The sequence below is a fragment of the Carcharhinus amblyrhynchos genome, chromosome 15 (genome assembly GCF_965287045.1).
Source record: "Carcharhinus amblyrhynchos chromosome 15, sCarAmb.v2.hapA, whole genome shotgun sequence".
NCBI classification, from domain to species: Eukaryota; Metazoa; Chordata; class Chondrichthyes; order Carcharhiniformes; family Carcharhinidae; genus Carcharhinus; species Carcharhinus amblyrhynchos.
In genome coordinates, this window is record NC_137338.1 from 15408520 (window position 1) to 15432626 (window position 24107).

General features: G+C 42.1%; 1 protein-coding gene across 3 annotated transcripts in view; it reads left to right on the forward strand.

The window, feature by feature from the left end:
- cd247 (CD247 molecule) overlaps window positions 1-24107 on the forward strand; it is a 124650-nt gene that overhangs the window by 94896 nt on the left and 5647 nt on the right. For all 3 annotated transcript variants that reach the window (XM_080203448.1, XM_080203449.1, XM_080203450.1), the window contains exons 2-7: window positions 684-787; window positions 7947-8015; window positions 12053-12142; window positions 17125-17166; window positions 20200-20259; window positions 22141-22176. In XM_080203448.1, the coding sequence (XP_080059574.1) occupies window positions 684-787; window positions 7947-8015; window positions 12053-12142; window positions 17125-17166; window positions 20200-20259; window positions 22141-22176 (401 nt within the window). The remainder of the gene's footprint in view (window positions 1-683; window positions 788-7946; window positions 8016-12052; window positions 12143-17124; window positions 17167-20199; window positions 20260-22140; window positions 22177-24107) is intronic.

Below are 24107 nucleotides of genomic sequence, written 5' to 3' on the forward strand. Positions count from 1 at the left end.
ATTCAGAAACTCAGATAATGTTCTGGGGACCCAGGTTCGAATCCCGTCACGACGGATATCTAGAATTAAACCTCTAATGATGACCATGAAACCATTGTCAATTGTTGGAAAAACCCATGTGGTTCACGAATGTCCTTTGAGAAAGGAAATCTGATCTGGCCAACATGTGACTCCAGACCCACAGCAATGTGATTGATTCTCAACTGCCTTCAGGCAGGTAGGAATGGATAATAAATGCTGGCCAGCCAGTGATACCCATGTCCCACCAATGAATAGAGAAAGGGGTAGAAACAGATGATATTACAGACATGGGCAGGAACAGCCCATCAAGCCTACCCTGTATACAGTGGGCCTTCCCCAATAGGGGGAATATATCTCCACAAACAATCCTTGTTCTTCGTGTTAATTTTAGAAGTTCCTAAGGCGATCTACTTTATACCTGGCTGTGTACATTGCCTTCAGAAATCATCAACTCGATCATGATAATCAACTGATAGCAACTAAACAAATAATCATCACATTCTTCAAGATAGTTTTCAATATTCAATGAACGTACCTGTTGCAAGCTTAACCTGGACAGGATCTTGGGGATATTTAGTAAAGAAAGATCCAGATATCAATTAATAATAAAAAAAACTCTTGGAAAAATGGCTGAGCAGGTTTTCTGTTTGTAATTTTGACAGATGCTGAAGTTATGAGCCTGAATGACCCCAAGTGGTGTTATATTCTGGATGGAATTCTCTTTGTATATGGAGTTGTAATCACCGGCCTCTACTTTAAACTCAGGGTAAGTCATTTACTATTATCTGCTATTGTTGAGTTTTAGAGGAACCATTACTTAAATATTTGTTGTAAATGAAGAATTGCACATTTGGATCCAGTTTGTTATGAAGTTTATTTATTAGTGTCACAAGTAGGCTTACGTTAACACTGCAATGAAGTTACTGTGAAAATCCCCTAGTCGCCACACTCTGGCACCTGTTCAGGTGACACTGAGGGAGAATTTAGCAAGGCCAATGTACCTAACCTGCACGTCTTTCTGACTGGGGGATGAAACCAAAGCACCCGGAGGAAACCCGCACAGACACAAGTAAGGCTTACATTAACATTGCAATGAAGTTACTGTGAAATTCCCCTCGTTGCCACTAGGGAGAATGTGCAGACTCCACACAGACTGTGAGCCAAGCCGGGAATTGAACCCAGGTCCCTGGCGCTGTGAGGCAGCAGCATTAACCATTGTGCCACTGAAACATTCGACAGCATCATTGCCAACTTTTTTCTAACCCACTGACAACGTACAGATTGAAACTGTGTGGGGAGCAAATCAATCATCATTGCTGAATTAATTCAAGTGCAGTATTCCCAGTGGATACCACAGTCTGAATGCTGATGTCCTGCAGCATTGAGTGGTAGAGCACAGCACCCCACAGTTCCCCGATGAAATGACCCAGGAAGTGGGATTTTCGGGCTACCTTGGGTAATGTGAATTTGGTCGTCGGACTTGAAACAAGGAGTCACAGCACAAAAACATTTGAAATGTAACAGTAATCTTTTTTAATTCCTCCAATTTCTCTAAAGATAGTTCAAGCAATGCGAATGTGGCTGTAAACACATAAAGCATTATTTTTAAATTAGATACATTTTTCATTTTTTATGCTTTATTGCAGCATGATTTAGACCTGCTGATTTCTTCTTCTCCCCAAGGATCTGTGGCAATTACTAGCACAGAAAGAACATTTATCCTGCGGTTTCAGTGCTTCACCTCTTCCCCAAGCTTTACATTAACAAAAGCACACAGATTAAAACTACATTCATCTAAAAACATAAAGGGGATGATTGCCCATTCATCAATGGAAATATTTTATTCCCTTCTTGGTGCAGGTTATAAACTCTGATCAGATCCAGGGCTTCATGATCAGTCACCAAACAATTAGCACATTCATTTTACCATGAAAACATGTCTTAGTACATTGCGTCACAAACCAGAAATAGCACTAATGTCAATGAAGGAAAATACTTATTGTCGTGTATTTCTCAAGTTTCCTCACCAACAGCTTTGCAGTGGAATAGGGCACTTTAAGAGCCATCAGTTCATTGCAGGGGAAACAGTCTATTTTACCAGCCTGTAGAGTTAACATCTTTTCAATAAAACTCTTCATTTGTTTGAGCATTCAAGGCCCATCTATTAAAACCGCCACATAGATAGCCAGCCCCGAGGCGATCGGACTAAACTTGCAGCCACTTCAAAAGAAAAGAAAGTGGGAAATGTCCGTCAGCATTGCAGACACTGGACAGCAAAATAAATAATTGGAATCATTGCTACACAAAAACTGGTGACGGGGTGTCAAACAACACTCTCAGCAACCAGAGGAACCAAAATATAATCGCAGATTCTGGAAAAAACAACTTCAGAAAAAAGCCCATCACATGCTCAGGCTGGAAAGATCTAGAAATGGTACCAAGAGCATTGTGGGCAGCAAGGGTTTCCTCCAGTTTCTTCCCACAGTCTGAAAGACATGCTGCTTAGGTGCATTGACCCGAACAGACGCCGGAGTGTGGTGACTAGGGCAATTTCACAGTAACTTCATTGCAGCATTAATGTAAGCCTTATTTGTAATAAATAAACCTTTTAAAAAAAGGCACACTCCAACAATGACTTGTGAGTGTGTCGCAAAACACAAAGGGACACAGGCAGAGCTCAGGCTTATTTTGATTTGGGGAATAAAGAAGCGAAGCAGTGTTAAAAATTACATGGCACATTGCGTTCACGCAGGTCCTCTCCATATGGCAGGGCTATTTGATGCCGTGGGACCATTCGATGAGAATACATAACGATGGAGCTCATATACAGAGAGATTTGACTATTTTGTCCAAGCAGCAAGATTGCAGCAAATATAGTCATCCCAATTCTCCCGCGCACAATGGGGGGAAAGTATTTAACCGCCTGAGAAGTCAGCCAAAGAAACCAGGCACGAAAACCTATAATGAAATAGTGGAAATATTGCAGGGCTGCAATTCACTGAAACTTTTAGTCATCGCAGTAAGATTTAGGTTCCATAACCGCAATTAACAAGTAGGTGAATCCATCACACAGTTTGCAGCTACCTTGAAAAGACTGGCCCAACCCTCTGACTTTGGGGATGTCTTGAATGACACCATTAGAGATAGATTTGTCTGTGGCTGAAGGAGAAAGGCTATTCAAAAATTGTTGTTAACAGAAAGCGACCTAACCTTAAAGAAAATTTTGGAAGTTGCTCTATCTATGGAATTAGCAGCCAAAGAAGCTCAACCGTTAAGTTTGAGCATAAGATTTCAGAAGACATCAGTTGAAAATCAAACATAGACACACACTCACAATTGGTGTGCAAAAACCAAGCATACAGCAGCAGAATGTCGGTGCAATTATATCATGTGCAGGAATTGTGTCAACAAAGGGCCACATTGAATGCACTAATTGGAAAAAGAAACCAGTTTCAGGCCAGAGTTACATAAAGCAAAACTGAATGCATCAAATTGAAAGTCAAATAAAGGAAAATGTATCCACGCAGTACGAAAAGGGGCGAGAAAGGACTCGAGTCACAATTTGAAGATGAATTGTCATTAATTGTACAACCTGTCCTGGTCCCTCCACACTGACACTATTGTTAAGGAAGTCCACCAATGCCTCTACCTTCTTAGGAGGCTAAGGAAATTCAGCATGTTTACTATGACTCTCACCAACTCAGACCAGTGCACAATAGAAAGCATTCTTTCTAACTGTATCACAGCTTGGTAGGGCTCCTGCTCTGCCCAAGACCACAAGGAACTACCAAAGGTCATGAACGTAGCCCAATCCAAAAGCCAGACAAGATGCTTAAAGGCAAAGTCAGTGCCATATGCAATCAGACCCAAAGGTAGAGGCAGAATTAAAGTGGCTGATAAAAGTAGGCGTCCTCCAGCCTGTTAATGTGAGTGATTGGGCCACACCGATAATACCCGTGATGAAGAGAGATGGATTGGTATCTGTGGCAATTTTAAAAATGGTTATCAATCTAGTACTTTGTGATTGATGATTTATTCACTGGATTGGCTGAAGGCCAATACTTCAGTAAAGTTGCCCTTATCCAAGCTTAACTCCAGATGAATATGGATCCAGATTCATAACAATGTTTGACCATTGTGACACACAAAGGGCTATTCAGATATAAAAGATTTTGATTTGGCATCAAGTTCATATCTGCTTTGTTTCAACATGCCATGGGTCAATTCTAATGGATTCGAAGGAGTGCAATATTACTTTAACAATATCTTAGCTACTGGAAAGCATGATGAAGAACAGCTCCACAACATAGATGCCACACTCCAGAGACTAGAAGATTAAGAGTCCAGAAAGATAAATGTGAATTTTTCCAACCTTCGATCGAATATCCCAGGTCATGTCAGAGATGCAAAGAAACTGCAAAAGTCGCTTTGGAAAATCAAAGCCATTGCAGTGGTATCTGACTTCAAAATGTCAATCAACTTCAATCTTTTTTGGGTTTACTAAATTATCTTGAGAAATCTGCCCCTAATCTAGCAACTGTTCTTAAACTTTTACGCAACTTATTGTGGCAAAAACAGAAAAAGGAAGTGGAAGGATCAATGCACAACAGGTTTCGTACAAGCTAAGGAGACACCACTCAAGTCAAAAGACCCGGCACACTTTGATCTGAATTTACCCTTACAACTGACAAGTGACGCATCACCTCAAGGAGTGGGGCAGTGCTTTCCCACATGATACCCATAGGTGAAGAGAAGCCAATAGCTTTGAATAAGTCAGAAATCAATAGATAGAGAGGGAAGAGTCAGGAATCACCATTTGCAAGGTAATTTACTTTATTGATAGACCTGACATCCTCCTACATTGACATCTGGGCCTCGTACCAAGATTCCATCACTGGCAGTGAATGGGATGCAGAGATGGGCACTGTTCTTGTTGGCTCAGACATACACAATAAAGCATCATTAATCAAATCTCCATGACGACACTGATGAGCTCTCCCAACTACCCTTACCCAGTGATTCGTCAATAAACAGTTTGTGCAGAAATACTTCCCACCTCCAGCAAGCAGATAACATTCCTGTGGTGCAGGACAAGAAGCATGTTAGAAATGATCCCGTACGGTCAGTGACAATACCTCGGGAGCAAATCCTGAGTTAAGGCCACATTCCACCCGAAAACTCAAACTATCCGTACAGACAGATTGGGAACGAGAGTCATCATTCTACCATTATTAAGGAAATGTGTATTAAACACAAAGGCCATTGCAGCATGGTAAGGATGGAAGAGATAGGTTTTTGGCAGCTGGGGCTCAATGCCAAAATGAAGGTGAAGGTGAGAATATTTTCATCTTGTGTAAAAGTTTAGAATCTGCTTCCATTAGCTCCATTTCACCCATGGGAATGGTCAGAAAAGGACAAATGTCGGGGGTGGGGTGGATCTCATAGAGGTTTATAAAATTCTAACAGGACTAGACAGGGTAGATGCAGGGAGGACGTACTCGATGGTGGGGGAGTCCAGAACCAGGGGTCACAGTCTAAGGATTCAGGGTAGACTATTTAGGATGAAGGTGAGGTTCATTTCTTCATCCAAAGAGTGGTGAGCCTGTGGAATTCATTACCACAGGAAGTAGTTGATGCCAAAACATTGAATGTATTCTAGACGTGGCTGGATATAGCACTTGGGGCGAATGGGATCAAAGGATTTGGGGAAAAGGCAGGATTAGGCTATTGAGTTGGATGATCAGCCGTGATTGTAATGAATGGTGGAGCAGGCTCGAAGGGCCAAACAAGTTCCCCCGCCCCTATATTTTTTGTTTCTATGTAGGATGGATAGTAAGTACATACAGACTAGGCCAGACCATTCAAAGGCTGTACGTTTCTCATTGTGGTTGGTGCCTGAAGACAACATCCTCAGAGAAAACAATTGAAAGATTGGGTGAAATTTTCAATTCATTGAGTTATCCTGAACAGCTGGACCGCACAGTTCATATCACAAGACTTCACTAAGTATTTAAAGGAGAATGGGATTCATCATGTTGGATCCACTCTGTATCACCCTGCCATGAACGGGCTGGCAGAACACTTTGTTTAGATGAAGAAACATTTATTGAAGATGATGAGAGAGCAAGGTTCGTTATCTAAACGATTGAACCAACTCCTGCTGACGTACAGAAACACTGCACTCTCAACAACCCACATTTCTCCGGTGTTTGCTGATGGTTCAACTGTGCACAGAGCTTGATTTGCTTAAACCATCCAAGGCAAGAGAAATTGTTGAAGCGAAACAGCAAGATCAGGTTATGCAATGAGAGAACAAGGCCAAGTGTTGTGCTTTTTATTGGGGCCAAGTAGTCCAGACGAGGAATTATACATTCCAAATCCAATTGTAATGATTGGAGATTTTTCTATTTTCATGTTTTGTTTTCCCTCCGGACACTCAGCTTTATTCATATGGTATATTTTGTGAATGTACATTTTTTGTGTAATTCCTCAATTATTTTCTTGTGCTTTCTGTATTCCAAGGGCCACAGAGGAATTCAGGTTGAAAGGGCAAACATGACCTCTCCCCTTTCACCTGGGAAGTGATCTAATTGAAACTCCTTTTCAGATTTCTTCCCATCAACCCCCATCTTCCCATATAAGCATGGCCACGGTTGGGAAGAAGGAAAAAGCCAAGCTTTTGGACAATCACAAAAACTAGGAAAAGATGATTATGATGAAATATATAAGCCTGAAGAATGATGTGAAGAAAATGTCATTAAATGACCAATTGAGCATCAGAAGCCAATTAGCTGAGGAATTAAGGTTGTCTAATCAGTCACTGACTGTCCATGTCAAACAAGAGGCCATCTCATCAATGAAGGATAGTGAACAACAAATCAGAGACTCCATTAGGATCATCGTGAGAGGTGGCACACAAGTGTGGAAAACTGTGGGTGTTGTGATACTGACTTTTCGTTACATAAGATAAAATGAATTGCAAAATCTGCAATAAGATGAGATCACGCTGGAAAAACCCAACGTCTTCAGAGCTAAAGATAAAAAGAATTGGATAAAATGGAGAAGAGAGCTTGGGGTCTGAAGTTACTGAAATTAATGTTGAGTCCAGGAGGCTGTGTAATCTGCCTAATCAGAAGATGAGGTGTTCCTCCAGTTTGTGTTGGGCTTCACTGGAATGTTGCTGCAGGCCCAGGAAACTGGGTGTGACAGCAAGATGCTGAATGGAAAGGGCAAGCAACAGGAAGGTTGGTGTCATGCTTGTGGGCTGAATGAAGGTGTTCCGCAAAGCAGTCACCCAGACTGCACTTAGTCTAGGCAATGTAGCGGAGACTGCATTGTGATCAGCGAATGCATTGGACCAAATTGAAGGAGATGCAAGTGAAATGCTGTTTCCCATGGAAGGGGTTTCTGGGGCATCCTCCAGGGCCATCTGTCACTTGTTCTTCAGTTTTGCTTTCACTGAGCGCTGACCCTTGTTCTGCTACTAACACATTCTGCTATCTTACCTTCATGTCATTATCAGTGCCTTACTTAGTTCCATTTGTCCTGTGCCATGGCATCTTTGTCAAATCTTTCCTAACTCCCACCTAACCCTGTCCTTCTATTCTGCTCCCCCCCATCCCCACAAACAGTATTTCATCCATCATATTTCTCTTGAGCTCTGAATCTTACAGACTCAAAACATTAACTCTGTTTCTCCCCCCACGGATGCTGCCAGACCTGCTGAGATTTTCCAGCATTGTCTGTTTTTTATTTCAGATTTCCAGCAATGCGGTATTTTGTTTTTATCACAAAATGTGGATTTATAATTTTGTGTAACCCGAGAATCCAACTGGTTATTTTAATTAGTTACATTAGCAACACGTTTACAATGGGATTAGTAAACTAACTGGCACAAAATGTTCTTTCTCATTTTCTTCTCAAAGTTCTCCAAGGTGAAAGGCAAACATGAAGATAGCCCTGCAAGCCAAATGAATATTGAACAGCATTATCAGGTAAGCGAGTATCTCCATTTTCTTGAATTAGTTACTCTTTGACTGTCACTGTAATCCAATTTATTAGGCCTAACTCAAATCAGGATTGTGTCCAGTCCTGTTTTGGTCTTCTGATTTGAGGAAGGATGTAATGGTATTGGAGGAAGTTTAGAGGTGGTTCTCCAGGTTGATTCTGGGGATGAAGGGGTTGACGTGTGAGGAGGGATTAAACAGTTTGGGTTTGTACTCGCTTGAGTTTGGAAGGATGAGGGGGGGATCTGATCGAGGTATATAAAAAGTGAAAAGGGATTGATAGAGTAAATGTAAGCCAAATGTTTCCTCTTATGGGCAATCTAGAACAAGAGGTCACAGGTATAGACTACGAGGCAATAAATACAAAACTGAGACGAGGAGAAACTGCTTCTCGCAGAGGGTGGTAAATTTGTGGGACTCGCTGCCCCATAGTGCAGTGGAATCTGAATCATTGAATCGTTTCAAGAAGGAGATAGATATATTTCTGATTTTAAAAAAGGGATAAAGGGGATATGGGGAACAGGTGGGAAGGTGGATTTGAGACCAGGGAGAGATCAGCCATGATCTGATTGAATGGCGGAGCAGGTGCGAAGGGCTGAATTTGCCTGCTTCTGCTCCTAATTCACATGTTCCTAGGATGCTATTGTCATGATGGTGTTGTTTGTCTCTGCTAATGAAGATCCTGAAGGCTGATTATACTGAGGTAATGCTTTACACTGAGCTGGGTCACTGGTCAATTTCTGGTCACCCACAAATCATTCACCTTTTGGTGGAAGTAGTGCTCACCATTTTGGAGACGGCTCCAGGGGAAAGATTAAAGTTTATTTATTAGTGTCACAAGTCAGCTTATATTAACACCGCAATGAAGTTACTGTGAAAATCCCCTAGTCGGCACACTCCAGCGCCAGTTCAGGTACTCTGAGGTAGAATTTAGCATGGCCAATGCACCTAACCAGCACATCTTTCAGAATGTGAGAGGAAACCAGAGCACCTGGAGAGAATGTGCAGACTCTGCACAGACAGTGACCCAAGCCGGGAATTGAACCCGGGTTCCTGACGCTGTGAGGCAGCAGCGCTAACCACCGTGCCACCCCAGAAAGTAGGACAAGTGTACATTCAGAGCATCATTTGCAACATTTACTGCTGAAAATTAATTGGAACAACAATTGACAAAGATAAATCCATCTGCTTTGAGGAAGCCAGAAATGGATGTGTTTTTCACTGTGTTCCTTTCTTCAACAGTTTCCATCCTGTTATTGGCTAAGCCTCTGAAATGACAGGTGTTTTGTCAACACAACAATTACACAGTGAAACCAGCCTTTCTCACCCTGGCAGATGCTAGGCTTTTTAACCTTGGAGGCGTTGGGGGGGAGATTCGTACAGAGATTTAAAGTGCTCTTTAAGAGTTAGAATATAGGTTTTTATGTGAATTGACCATTGTAAGTTAAGGATCCGTCACAGCTTAAGACAGAAATGCTCTTTAAATCATGTGGTGTAAAAGCTTAATACTTCATGTGGAATAATGAAATAAAAGAAATTTGAATTTTATCTATTTTATATGGAAAAAGACAAATGTATTCTAAACATTTCACTAATTCTCCAATGTACTTAGCGTTCAAATTCTAGAGAAATATAATTCTTGATGATGGAAAGTATTAGAATTTGCAGAGGGGTTTGTAATGGCTGGAATTATGGAGTAATTTATTATTTCACAGGCAGGATGCCTACCTCATGCTTTCTCCTGATTCTGAACAATCTTTGTGGTTGTGGGAGGGAAGCAGACGGGGTGGGGGGAGGTCATTGACGAGAAATCAGTGAGCTGCGGCCCAAGCCAGGGAAGCTTTCTTTGCTTCAATAATACTGGGAAGCTTTGTATGTTTGCCCTAGAAAGGATTGACTTATTGGTGACTTTGTCTTTCCACGTGATGCCAAAGATGCATCATAGACACCAAGGATGGAAGCTTTTGACTTTCTTGGTAGTTGTAAGTTGGCCAGGCATTGCTACTATAAAGCAATGTGCCAAGAATTCAGGCCTTACAGATAAGCTTCTTAGTTCTGTGGGTCAGTTGGTTGGTTTGTTAGTCAACCAAAGTTGGTGACTGACTTTCCAATGTGTGTGCTGAGCTCTGTCAAGAGATAGCTGCCTCTCACTGTAGATACAATGTAGCAGAACTCTACAAATGGTGGCATGCGCAGTGGTGCATTGTTGAGTCAGATCACAGGTGGGGACACAACATCCTGCCCCGTAGCTACAGCCATCTTGATACTGATGGTGAAGGAGAACATCACACAAGCATGGGTGGTTCCTTGAGCCTTTGGAGCTGGTATGAGCAACAAGTTCAGCATCATCTGCATACAGACATTCTCTTATCAGGGCATGCCGCACTTCAGTCTTGGCTTTCGATCTTTAAGGAGTTTCCCACCAGGTCATGTGTACAGCTGTCACAGTGAAAAGGTTGTGCCTACCGGGGCTCTGCCTTCTCCGAAGCCACACTGTGCCTCCAGGAACATTCTGCTAGTTACTCAATGCAGCCTCATTACAATGAGTCTAGCAAAGCCCCTCCCTGTGATACTGAAGGATGAGATGCCCCAGTAGTTGTTACAATCCGCCCCCCTCCGACACCTTTGTTGGTGTACAACGTGAAGATGTTTGTGTCTTCACATCCTGTGGGACAGAGCTGTCCCTCCAGCAGAGGAGGTGGTGGTTATGGAAGGATGACAGCAAATGGAGCTTTCCACACTCGAGCAGCTCAGCTGATATTCTGTCCTTTTCAGGTATTTCCTCGCTACCATGGGGTCAGTGGCCTTTTTAAGCTTAAGTATGGAGGATTCAATAAGAAATTTCACAACGCCAGGTTAGAGTTCAACGGGTTTATTTGGTATCACGAGCTTTCGGAGCACTGCTCCTTCATCAGGTGAGTGATGAAGGAACGGCACTCTGAAAGCTCGTGATTCCTGATAAACCTGTTGAACTTTAACCTGGTTTTGTGAAACGTCTTAATCCAATGCTGGCATCTCCACACCATGGAGGATTCGGCATCATGTCCATACATGGCAGATAGCTGCACAGGCAGAGAGGTATCAGTCTCATTGAAGTATAGATCAGAGTGGTGCTCTAACCATTTACTTGTCCCTGTTAGTGAATACCATCCCACCTGCAGATTCTATAGGAGCAACTTTGGTGATGGGGTGACAGACTGCTCTTTTGATACCATCATATAAAGATTGGTATTGTCATTAGCAGCTGTATTTCTTTGCATAAATTGATCAATATTTGTCGTCTCAGTACTTTCCTGTTTCCGGTTAGCTGCCTTGGCTAACATCAGATTGTTGTGTGCATTAGGATTAGGAAACAGGCTATAAGCCAGTTAAATGCAACTCTCTGCTTCAAGAGCAGTAACAATTTCTGAAAGGCAAGTCTTGAACCTATCTTCGCTCCTGTTTCTTCCATGGCCAGGTGATCTGCTGGAAATAGTGCAGACCAGGTTTGACAGCACAGTGCCATTAGAATTCAGCTCCTCGCAGTCTTTGCTCACTTTGAAACAAAAAATACTCTTAGATTTATTTAACTTCATCAGTCTTCTCAGAGAATAGCATTCTCTCTTCCACCTTCTTCCATCGGGAAAAAGGTACTAAAATCAGAGGTCACGTACCAACCAACTCAAGAACATCTTCTTCCCTGCTGCTGTCAGACTTTTGAATGGACCTACCTTGCATTAAGTTGATCTTTCTCTACGCCCTAGCTATGACTGTAACACTACATTCTGCACTGTCTCCTTTCCTTCTCTATGAACAGTATGCTTTGTCTGTATCGCGCACAAGAAACAATACTTTTCACTCTAATGTTAATACATGTGACAATAATAAATCAAATCTTTATTAAATAAAATAATCAATGGAGTAACAAGACACTTGAGGATGATATTTCGACGGTTGACATTGTTGATCTGAGGCTCTGAGAAGTAGGTTTTATTATATTTGTGAAAATTGGTCAGAATAATTAGAACTTGCATCATTTTTTGTAGCCCTTGAAGAAGAAAGATCAAACTGAGTACTCGGACCTTGCGTTGAAGAACAGGAACCAGGACACAGAGGCTGGACTTAGAGCAAAACGGGTATTTTGTTTCAACCTTCCTTTCACAAAGCAAAAATCGATTACAAAGAAAGACAAAAGCACATTTTTTTTACATAACTGGAATATTAAAAAAAAATCTTGGATAAATATTGAAGTAACAATTTCTGGGATCCTTCGGATTATTTGCAATTGTTATTTACACAAGAGTACAAACTGTATCAGGGAAGTCTTCAGGCTGGGAATCTGTAGGCTAGAGTCCCACTCCACGACATGGTTGGCCATTACGTATCAGTTTGCAGGTCGCTGAACACACATTACTGGGGGGTGGTAAGAACGGGAGAATATCCTGGTCAACCACGTGATGTAAAGAATGTTGGAGCCTCCACCATCACCATCCATTGATCCAGACCACAACATGCATGTAAAGGCGCATGTTGCCATACTCCCTGAGTGAACTGTAGCACAGCAGTGCCACAAACAGTACTCATAGGTATACGTGACGTAGAGATGCCAGCATTGGACTGGGGTGAGCACAGTAAGAAGTCTCACAACACCAGGTTAAAATCCAACAGGTTTATTTGGTATCACCAGCTTTCGGAGCACTCACTCACCTGATGAAGGAGCAGTGCTTCGAAAGCTTGTGATACCAAATAACCTGTTGAACTTTAATCTGGTGTTGTGAGACTTCTCATTGATAGACGAGAAGAGGAGAAGCATTCAAATTTCTATCTGTGAATTTTCTAAAATCTTGAGAAGGTATTTTAGGAATTCTGGTTACAGGAAGTTGTTTGGTGAGCTGAAAAAAAATCGAATATTTTCCAAATAGTTCCAGTGCATCATTTCCATGAATTTCCAAACAATTTTTGTTGAATTTATTTTATGGGATGTGAGTGCCAGTGACTGGGTCAGTATTTATTGCCCATTCCTAAGTACCCTCCATTTGAGAGGGCATTTGAGAATCAACCACATTTCTGTGAATCTGGACCAGATAAGGACAGCAGATTCCTTCCCTGTAATCCATGGTCATCATTAGACTTTTAATTCCAGATTTTTATTGAATTCAAATTTCACCATCTGCCAAGATGGGATTTGAACCCTGGTCCCAAGATCTTGCTCTGGGTCTCTGGGTTACTAGTCCACTGCCTCTCCTATGCACAATTCAATGAATCATTGTCTCCTAGTAAGATATCAAGTTACTTGAATGCTCAGTTGTCAGCATGGGATAATATGCAGATCCGATATATACCTTTACAGACCAGGCCTTCTCAAATTTCCAGCTGCATTGTGAAACAAATCCTTCACAAGATTCCAGCAATGGAAGCAATAATCATCTCTGTAACCCATCTGGAAGAGAAAAATCTGGTTCTTTGAGCTTCCAAATCTTGTTTTAGTCCACTAAGATCCTGTAACAGATGAAAATTTCAGGCTAAGGTGCAAGCCATGTGTAAACACATTGAACACAAATGTCTTCAAATAAGAAATAATCACAGCTTTTGACAGGGCCAAAGGAAAGGGGTTTTATTCCATAACAACAATTGCTCCATTATCCAGAAAAAAAGATTCATAATGATTCACAGGCAGTTCTTCTTTGTACTGAGATATACTTTGCCTACATAGACAATATTTATCTATGAGTTCTAAGTGATTTTAGACAAGTTACTCCACTACAAGAGATATCAGCACCAGCCTTCAAAAATATCTCTTTTCAATGAAAGGCACTGGGAAGCAACTGGGGACAAAAATCCTTGCCAAAGCTCAAAGGGAAAATAGACCAGAGTGAATGTGTGAGAGAGTGACAAGCAGTTGATGATCGCACTGACAGTTCTCGGTAAAAAGATTGAGTATTGGAGGCCAGAGGAAGGGATCCAGATGAATCAGAGAAGCTGAACAGTTGTTGTGGAGGCAAAGGCAGCAGGAGAAGAGTCCAGTCTTTGTGCTGAGGTGAGCTGAACAACGATGAAGCAGGGGATGGATTGTTCAAAATATCAGGTGGCAAGGTCTGAGGAGATTGTGTAGATTGGCAAGAGATGAAATTGGAAACGGAGGCAAGGTCAATTGTAAGTAAAGGACAATGGATCTAGAAATAGGATACCGGGCAAGATTTACTGACATTCAGGATTCTCGTCGCTGAAAGGTAGAAAAGCAGGTTTCTGTTCTCTGCCAGTCGAGATTAATGATAATACAGAAAATGCAAATTGAAAAATTTATTTCCTTTGATGTGTTCCAGTTGACAAGTCCAAAAGATATGTGTGAAAATCAATTTTAAAACATTGGTACAGATGACAAATGGGGGCAGTCTCACAGTTTCTTACTTTCAGCCATCTTTTCAATTTCAGTTCCTTTCGCTAGTAAATTCTTGAGTGTTTCAGTGTTGAACAGCATGCGTATGTCAAGAGTGGAAAATTTATAAAAAACAGACATTATACACACAAAAAAAATCAATACTAAGTGGTGCACACCCGACCCCCCCATCTAACCACAAACCACAGTAAGGGGGGAATGTACGTCACATACATCTGGGGAAGGCAGGTAACTATAGTAACAATGACATAGAACATAGAACACTACAGCACAAACAGGCCCTTTGGCCCCGCCGATCATATCTCTACCTACCAGGCCTGTCTATAACCCTCAATCCCATTAAATCCCATGTACTCATCCAGAGGTCTCTTAAAAGAGCCTAGCGAGTTTGCCTCCACCACTACCAATGCAACCGATTCCACTCAATCACCACCGAGTGAAAAACTTACCCCTGACATCTCCTCTGTACCTGCTCCCCAGCACCTTAAACCTGTGTCCCCTCGTAGCGACCATTTCAGCCCTGGGAAATAGCCTCCGAGAATCCACCCTATCTACACCTCTCAACATCTTATAAACCTCCATCAGGTCGCCTCTCACCAGGGAGAAGAGACCTAGCTCCCTCAACCTATCCTCATAAGGCATGCCTCCCAATCCAGGCAACAGCCTTGTTGACCTGGATTTTAGCCTGAGGTTGAGCTGCTGGGGACCATGTGTACTGGAGGGGATGGGTTAGGGAGCAGTTTTAAAGAAGGGGAAACCAAGAAGAATGGATTTCCTGAATATATTGCAGAACATCATTACTAGAATCCTTTAACTGAGATTCATGCTCGGAAACAGCCAGATTGATAGGCCCGGGGCCTTTCCAGCAGAAAGTCTCCTGCGCAGGGCTGAAGAGCAACGGTTGTATTGGGCAGGCCTGATTGAGGGCAGTGGGGGAGGGAGCTATGACGGTTTTGATGGCCTCACTGGTAGGGCAGAGTGCACACAGATGGTGGGGACTGGGGAAAGAGTATTGGATTAATTTATTATGCCTGAAAGAAATGCTACTGCTCTTCTTGACCCAAAGCAAGGTTATGAAGTCACTTAAAGTTTATTTATTAGTCAGGCTTACACTAACACTGCTATCAAGTTACTGTAAAATTCCCCTGGTCGCCACACTCTGGTGCCCATTCAGGCCAATGCACCGAACCAGCACGTCTATCAGAATGTGGGAGGAAGCCAGAACACCCTCAGGTGCAGACAGTGACCCAAGCCCGGAATCCCTGGCACTGCCTCACAGTGCCAGTCCCTGGCACTGTGAGGCAGCAGTGTTAACCATTGTGCCACAGTGCCACCTCCAGATTCAGCCCGTCTCACCTTATTTGAGCTTCTGAGATTCCTGAGGCCTGGGAAACCTATCAGCCTTTGATAGATTGACTGGTAAAGTAAAGGCACATCATTTCATTATAACATTTAAATTACCAACCTGGTTCCCGTGAGTGGGTTAGTCACTCGTCTGGACATTGGCTACAATTCCTGTTCCAGATTTTACTTCTTATAAAAGGATTATGCTGTCCCAATGCTACAAAATAGTGTATTTTTACCTACAGCAGTCCTTTAACCCAAAGCATTGCTCACCATGTCTCAAAGAGAGGGGAAGGAGACAAGAAGAATATTCTTTTCATAAGAACTAGGAGCAGGAGTGGTCCATGTGGCCCCTCGAGCCTGCTCCGCCGTGCAATAAGATCATGGCTGATCTTTCTGTAGACTCAGCTCCACTTACCCGCCCACTCACCATAACCCTTAACTCCTTTACTGTTCAAAAATCTTTCTATCTTTGTCTTAAAAACATTCAACAAGGTAGCCTCACTGGGCAGGGAATTCCACAGATCCACAGTCCTTTGGGCAAAGAAGTTCCTCCTCAACTCAGTCCTAAACCTGTCCCCCCCTTAATATGGGGGACCCCTTGTTCTAGTTTCACCTGCCAGTGGAAACAACTTCCCCGCTTCTATCTTACCTATTCCCTTCATAATCTTTTAATTTTCTGTAAGATCCCTCCTCCTTCTTCTAAATTCCAAGAAGTATAGTCTGAGTTTCGAGTCAGCTTGAGTAGAAATGAATGTAATTTGAAGGTGTGGAAAGTTATAGCTGAAGTTGAGGACAACATCAGTTGAACAGGAAGCGAGCGACAAGCACCAAGTTCTCTTTCATTAATAATGAATGATCTGAAATGTCAAACACTTGATCGTGGCTGACTTTGACTTCTGAGTCAATGTGACATATTGGCCGATTGCCCTTAATTATAGGAAAGAGGTGGCTGCCATAGTTAGGCCTTTGTGAGCTGCAAGGAGCCAAAAGGGAATCCTGATGCAGTTCACAGCAGTAAGGCAGGCCAATATCGGACTGTCTTAGTTGGCAGCAATGTAAATGCGGGAATTGGTCATTAAGGCAGAGGGTGGATCTTAGAATGAGACAAAATTACAAGCTTAACTTAGCTGGGCACTTTGTGGTTCTATCACCCCCAAGTGCACACTACAACCATTTCCAACCAAAAATTGCACATTATAGTCCTAGTAATCCTGTGTGCACATTCAAAGGGACCTGCTATCAGAAAGATGCAAGTACTGTAATACCTCTTATGGTAGCCAGGGAGTCAACAATGTCATTTGCTGCATGTATTGTATCAACTTTGTAAAACATTGCTGGTAAATATATAACATCTATTGTTTTCTTTTAAATCAGAACCAAAGGAAAGATTCTGCCGCTCCTGGTGACACCTATTCCGTAAGTAGTTTATAATCTGGGAAATTACTTTGCATGCTGCAGAATCTTTATTGTCCATATACTCCTTTCATCATTGTATCTTTACCTCTCAGTTAAGCGATATTAATAATAGCACACACACTTTGAACTATTAGTATTTAGCTGGCACTAAGTTGAAGCATCCTCCATGGAATTTGACTGGCTTGAAATGATCATGTTCCGCTGAATTGTGAATAACATGAGAAGCAGCAGAAGCTGCTAGCTAGGAATAGACCGAAGGGCCATAAGGTGTTGGAGCAGAATTAGGCCACTCGGCCGATCGAGTCTGCTCCGCCATTCAATCATGGCTGATATTTTTCTCATCCCCATTCTCCTGCCTTTTCCCCATAACCCCGATCCCCTTATTAATCAAGAATCTATCTATCTCCACTCAATGGCCTGGCCTCCACAGCCTTCTGCGGCAAAAAATTCCACAGATTCTGAAGAAATTTCTCCTCATCTCTGTTTCAAAGGATCGTCCCTTTAGCCTGAGGCTGTACCCTCTGTTTCTGGTTTTTCTTACTAGTGGAAACATCCTCTCCATGTTCACTCTATCCAGGCCTTACAGTATCTTGTAAGTTTCAGTAAGATCCCCCTCATTCTTCTAAACTTCAACGAATACAGACCCAGGGTCCTCAACTGTTCCTCATATGCCAAGCTCTTCATTCCAGGGATCATTCTTGTGAACCTCCTCTGGTCCCTTTCCAAGGCCAGCACATCCTTCCTTAGATACAGGGCCCAGAACTGCTCACAATCATCCAAATGGTTTAAAACTAAGCCCAAGTAGTGGCGGATATGTGCAGAATGTGACCAAACAGAATATGTTTCAATTCTGATGTAAACAATTACAAATTATTTTGCAAGTTGTCGAATTTAGTTCAAATCTCATTCTGAGTACTATGGAATGTGATAGAGGCTGCGAATTCTGGAAGTGCGGGGAATGTTGGTCCTACCGATTTGAATTTTTATTCTGTTTTCTGGCTGGCATCCAACTTCATTGAGAGGTTGGCTGGCCTAGCAGGTGGGAAGGCATCAGGTGGTAGGTTACAACTGCTGAAGGGAGAAGTGATCGTAATGGGGAATTAGGGTTCAAATGTGGTTTGGGAGGTTAATCACTGGTCAGGAAGCAGGTGAGCTTGGGGATGTCTTCCTGCTCTACATTCAGTGCCTATCACTGATGGAACTCGTTGTCCTCACCTCTCTTTAACTACAGGGTTTTCAAGTCCTGTGAAACCCACTCTACAGACATTAATGTTAAAATTTGAAACCTGCAGTCTTATTAGTATATTCAGATGTCATTGAGGAACAGTTGAGGACTTTGGATCTGTGCTTATTGGAGTTTAGAAGGAGGGGTGGGGGGCCAGGATCTTACTGAAACTTACAGGATACTGTGAAACCTGGATAGAGTGGACGTGGAGAGGATGTTTCCACTAGTAGGAAAAACTAGAACCAGAGGGCACAATCTCAGAGTAAAGGGACAATCCTTTAAAACAGAGATGAGGAGGAATTTCTTCAGCCAGAGAGTGGTGAATCTGTGTAACTCTTGCCACAGAAGGCTGTGGAGGCCAGGTCATTGAGTGTCTTTAAGACAGAGATAGATAGGTTCTTGATTAATAAGGAGATCCGGGGTTATGGGGAAAAGACAGGAGAATGGGGAATAAGCAAAAAAAATCTGCCTTGATTGAATGGCGGAGCAAACTCGATGGGCCAAGTGGCCTAATTCTGCTCCTATATCTTATGGTCATAGATAGTGAACCACCTCTTGCGAGCTGCCTGTGTCCCTGAATCCTTTGCTGTTGAAACTGCAAGTGGGCACTTCGAGGCAGGATTGGGTTGGGTAGATCTGTTAAATTTTAATCCATCTGCTCTGCTCCAAAAACCCAGTCAGCCCGAATGACAGTAGCACAATTCCCCATCAGCTTTTAAGACAATCAGCTGTGCAAGTCATCCACTAGGTGTCACAGATGAGTACAGCATATACCAGTGAATGTCTACATTGTAAGTTTTTTTGATTACACAAGATTTTGTCAAGCAAAACCAACTTGTACTTGTTTTATGCATCCCTTAATGACTGCCTTTTAAAAATTCTTCCATGGGATGTGGGTGTTGCTGGCTAGGCTAGTAGTTGCATTTATTGGTCAAACAGGGGGTTTGAGTTTAAGAGCCATGGGATTATGCTCCAACTATACTGGATGTTGGCGAGACCACATTTGGAATATTGTGTTCCGTTCTACTCATCTCTCTATAAGAAGGATGTGGAGGCATTGGAGATTCACCAGGATGCTGCCTGGTTTGGAGGGTAGGTCTTATGAGGAAAGGTTAAGGGAGCTGGGGCTTTTCTCTTGGAACAGAGGAGGATGAGAGGCGACTTAATAGAGGTTTATAAGATGGTGAGAGGGATTGATAGAGTGGACATGCAGAGACTATTTCCTTGGGTGGATGTAGCTGTTACTAGGGGGCATAACTATAAGGTTCATGGTGGGAGATATAGGAGGGATGTCCGAGGTAGATTCTTCACTCAGAGAGTGGTTGGAGTGTGAAATAGACTGCCTGCTGTGATAGTGGAGTCGGACACTTTAGGAACTTTCCAGCGGTTATTGGATAGGCACATGGAGCACTCCAGAATTATAGGGAGGGGATAGCTTGATCTTGGGATTGGACATAGCTCGGCACAACATTGAGGGCCAAAGGGCCTGCACTGTGCTGTAATGTTCTATGTTTCTATGTCTATGTTTCTATGCTGATTTAATTGCCCTTATGAAAGTGGTGGCAAGCCATCTTCTTGAATCATAGCAGTTCACAGGTACACCCACAGTGCTAATAGGAAGGGAGTTCTAAGATTTTGACCCAATGTCAGTGAAGGAATGGCGTTACAGCTCAAGTCAGGATGGTGTGTAGTTTGGAGGGGAACTTCCACACGACAGTGTTCCAATGCGTCTGCTGCCCTTGTCCTTCGAGGTAGAACCGCATCGATTTGTAATTTAATGGAACGTTCAAAACTTATTTCGTTTACAGAAACTGAATCCCAAGAACAGAAGTGAACCCTATGGTGAACTCAAACCAACTCAGCAGCAGGTATGATGAACATATATTGATTCATGCATAGCGATGGTGGTAACTTCCTGTAAATAAATTATAAATGATAATTTCACTTGCACTTAGGATTTGTCCAATAGTGCTCCAGGGTAAAAGCTATTTACCATGCCTAATTCTGGATTTCTATCAATGCCTTTTGTATATATGTTAGAAAATAAATAAGTTGCCATCAAAGCATAAGAACTTTAGGAGCTAAGAAGTTATTATAGTGAAAAGAAGATAGTTTTAGTTTATTCAGTTTATCTTACCAACTGAATAAATATCACACATCTGAATGGTCTAAATCTCCAGTACAATTGGCATAGAGATCACTGTCTCCAGTGCAGATAGCAAATTTTGTATACCAACTTCATTATTTATGCCACTATTATTTTTTCTCAGTCACTGCCATGTTAGAAGACTTTTCAAATCCAGGAAATTCCAGATAAGAGATCATAGAATCCCTACAATGCAGAAAAGGCCATTTGGCCCATCGAGTCTGCACCTGACAGAGCATCTTATCCAGGCTCTCTCCCCTGCCTTCTCCCTTGAAACATTGCATGTTATTCTTTTTCAGATAACAATCTATTTTCATTTTGATTGCTTTGAATCCACCACAAATTTCACATGGCTAATCCATCTAATCAACACATCTTGGAACATTAAGGGGCAATTTAGCATGGCTAATCCACCTAACCAGCACATCTTTGGACTGTGGGAGGAAACCGGAGCACCTGGAGAAAACCCATGCAGACACAAGGAGAATGTGCAGACTCCACACAGACAGTGATCAGAGTCCGGAATTGAACCTGGATCCCTGAAGCTGTGAGACAGCAGTGCTAACCACTGTGCTGCCCCAAACAGGCTGTGTGTAACTAGCATTTTAAAACCTAAAAAACAGCATTGAGCAGAACTATCAAGACCAGGGCCACAAATTATGTCTTCACGCACCAATAATTTTCAGCATACTACTTGCTTTGTATCACTGGAGAAAGGACTTATATTATTGATAGAATGCTTTCAATATCACTGTGGATGCTGGGATACAGGATGAGAGAAAGTGCAACTTGAAATGTTGAGAGGTATAGATCGAATGGATAGTCAGGGGCTTTTTCCCAGGGCTGAATTGGTTGCCAAAAGACGACACAGGTTTAGGGTGCTGGGGAGTAGGTACAGAGGAGATGTCAGGAGTAAGTTTCTCACTCAGAGAGTGGTGGTGCGTGGAATGGGCACCAGCAACGGTGGTGGAGGTGGATTCGATAGAGTCTTTTAAGAGACATTTAGATAAGTGCATGGAACTTCGTAAGATAGAGGGTTATAGGTAAGCCTAATAATCTCTAAAGTAGGGACATGTTTGGCACAACTTTGTGGGCCGAAGGGCCTGTATTGTGCTGTACTTTTTCTATGTTTCTAAAAGTTTGCATGCAGGCATGGTGTGGACTAAGAAATAAAAATGTAGAATAAAAGACAGAAAGAAAGAAAAGGGAACAAAAGTGTGGTGGATCCAAAGCAATCAAAATGAAAATAGACTGTTATCTGAAAAAGAATAATATGTAATGTTTAGAGGGAGAAGGTGAGGGAATGGCACTATGTGAATTTCTCATTCAAAAGGCTGATGCAGACATTGTGGGCTGAATGGCCTTCTGCACTGATACGGTGCTGTGAAAAACACGAAGGGTAAGTTATCCAAGGACGTTTTCTGTGCCGCAGTTTGATTTTCTGGTACATTTCATATCATGCAATGCATCACATGTAAGCAAAAGCTTTGGACTAGCTGTCCTTAAATTTGTTCACGTGAAATTTAGTACAGAGATTTAGCCGTGAAACTGATAAATATGTACTTTAGAAATAAACCGATCTGTATGTTTTTTCCCTGAACAGAAACGAAGAGGCAAGGGAGGGAATGACATCTATCAGGTAGGAAAGAAATGAGTAGAATTGTTGTACTCTAAAGACATACAAGTGATATGTAAACTAGTAGCCAGCGCTCCCATCTTCTACCTTATGGAAACCTGATCTAACTTGCACTGTGCCCCATTCACCCATCACCCTTGCACGACACTGGCTCCTAGTTGAGCAACATCTCAACTTTATCATTCTCATTTTCAAATGTCTCTGTAACTTCCCAATCTTTAATCTTATTCAGTTGTAAAACTCCTTTCGATCTCTCTGTGCTTCTCCAACTCTGGCCTCTTGCACATCCCTGATTGTAATCATGCCATTGGCAATCTTACTTTCAGCTGCCTATGCCCTATGTGCTGGAAATTCCTCCCCAAACTTCTGCACTTCTCTGGCTCTTTGTCCTAATGCCTTCTTCAGTAGTTGGGTCAAATTTTATTTAATTATGTTCCTGTGGAATGCTTTGGAACATTTTACTAAGTTAAAGGCATTATATAAATGCAAATTGTTGTTGTTGATAGCATTTACACACATCATAGTAATGATTAATCACCTCAGAACCCTAAGTGGAAATCTATTCCATAAGAATGCCATTTAGTCTCCCAGCCTATTCAATGAGACCATGGCTGATCTATAAGCTAACTCCAAATACCCACCATTCTCTCTTATTTCTCAATATCTCTGACAAATAAAATTTTAAAACGGAGATTGATAGATTTAATGTTTGATTCACACACATTCCTCCTTTTGAGGAAGAGTTCTAAGCTTTAACCACCCTTTCGGCTAAATCTTATGGCTGCCGGTTGACGTATCTGAAGTGGGGTGAGGGGGCAGCAGGGTGGCTTGTAAAATAAAGGCGGTGGCTTTTCCACCCATCCCTGTCCTATATCCCGTTTTACAGTGGGTGTGCAATCAGATTAGCCAGCGGCTCTCTAGTTTGGGATTTCCTCTGAGTTGGAGGTAGAAGTCCTACTCTGAAACAATCAAGGTTGCACTTGGTTTAATATCGTTGAGGAATGGCTGGAATTTGGATGGGTGGACTGCTGGGTTACAGCACCATAAAATCCAGTCCTGTGTGTAGCAACAATTCCAAATTTCACTTCTGATTCAAGTCTAATTTTTAGACTATGTTCCATCGTCCTAGACTCCCGAACCAGCAGGTAATCTTTCAGTTTCCCCTTAATATCTGGGAAATTTTATAAGTTCATAAGATATAGGAGCAGAATTAGGCCATTTGGCCCATTGAGTCTGCTCCGCCATTCAATCATGGTTGATATGCTCCTCATCCCCATTTTCCCACATTCTCCCCATAACCCTTCAACCCACACCAATTAAAAATCTGTCTAGCTCCTCCTCAAATTTACTCACTATCCCAGCACAATCACGTAACCCCTATAACTTCTAAATTCCGGTAAATAAAACTGATTTGTGTACCTGCTCCTTTACAATCCAGAATTCATTCTAGTAAATCTACACTGCACTCCCTCTATGGCCAATGCTCAGGATTGCTCACAGCACTTCAGCTATGGTCTAAGCAGGACTTTGCATTAGCTGAAACAAGTATCTTCTTTTATCCCAGTCCTTTGGATGTCAGCATTCTAATAACCTTTATGATTAAAATATCACAAACAGGTCATAAAATGATGATCCATATGGCTGGACCTCCATTGTTTCTAGCTTTTCATTATTTAAATGTACCCTGTTCTATCCTTTTTAGGTCCTTATTGGATGATCTCACATTTCCTACTTTGAGATCTGTTTGCCATATTTTCATTTATTATCTTTCTGTTATGTTTCTATCTACACCGGCTTAAAAAGCTGTCTGCCCACCTTCGTGGCAAGTCTGGATATGTGACTTTCTATTGCATGATCTGAGTCATTAATAATGAATAGTGGAGGTCCCAACACCATTAGTCACCACCTGCTGCTTGGCCATTATCCCTACTCTG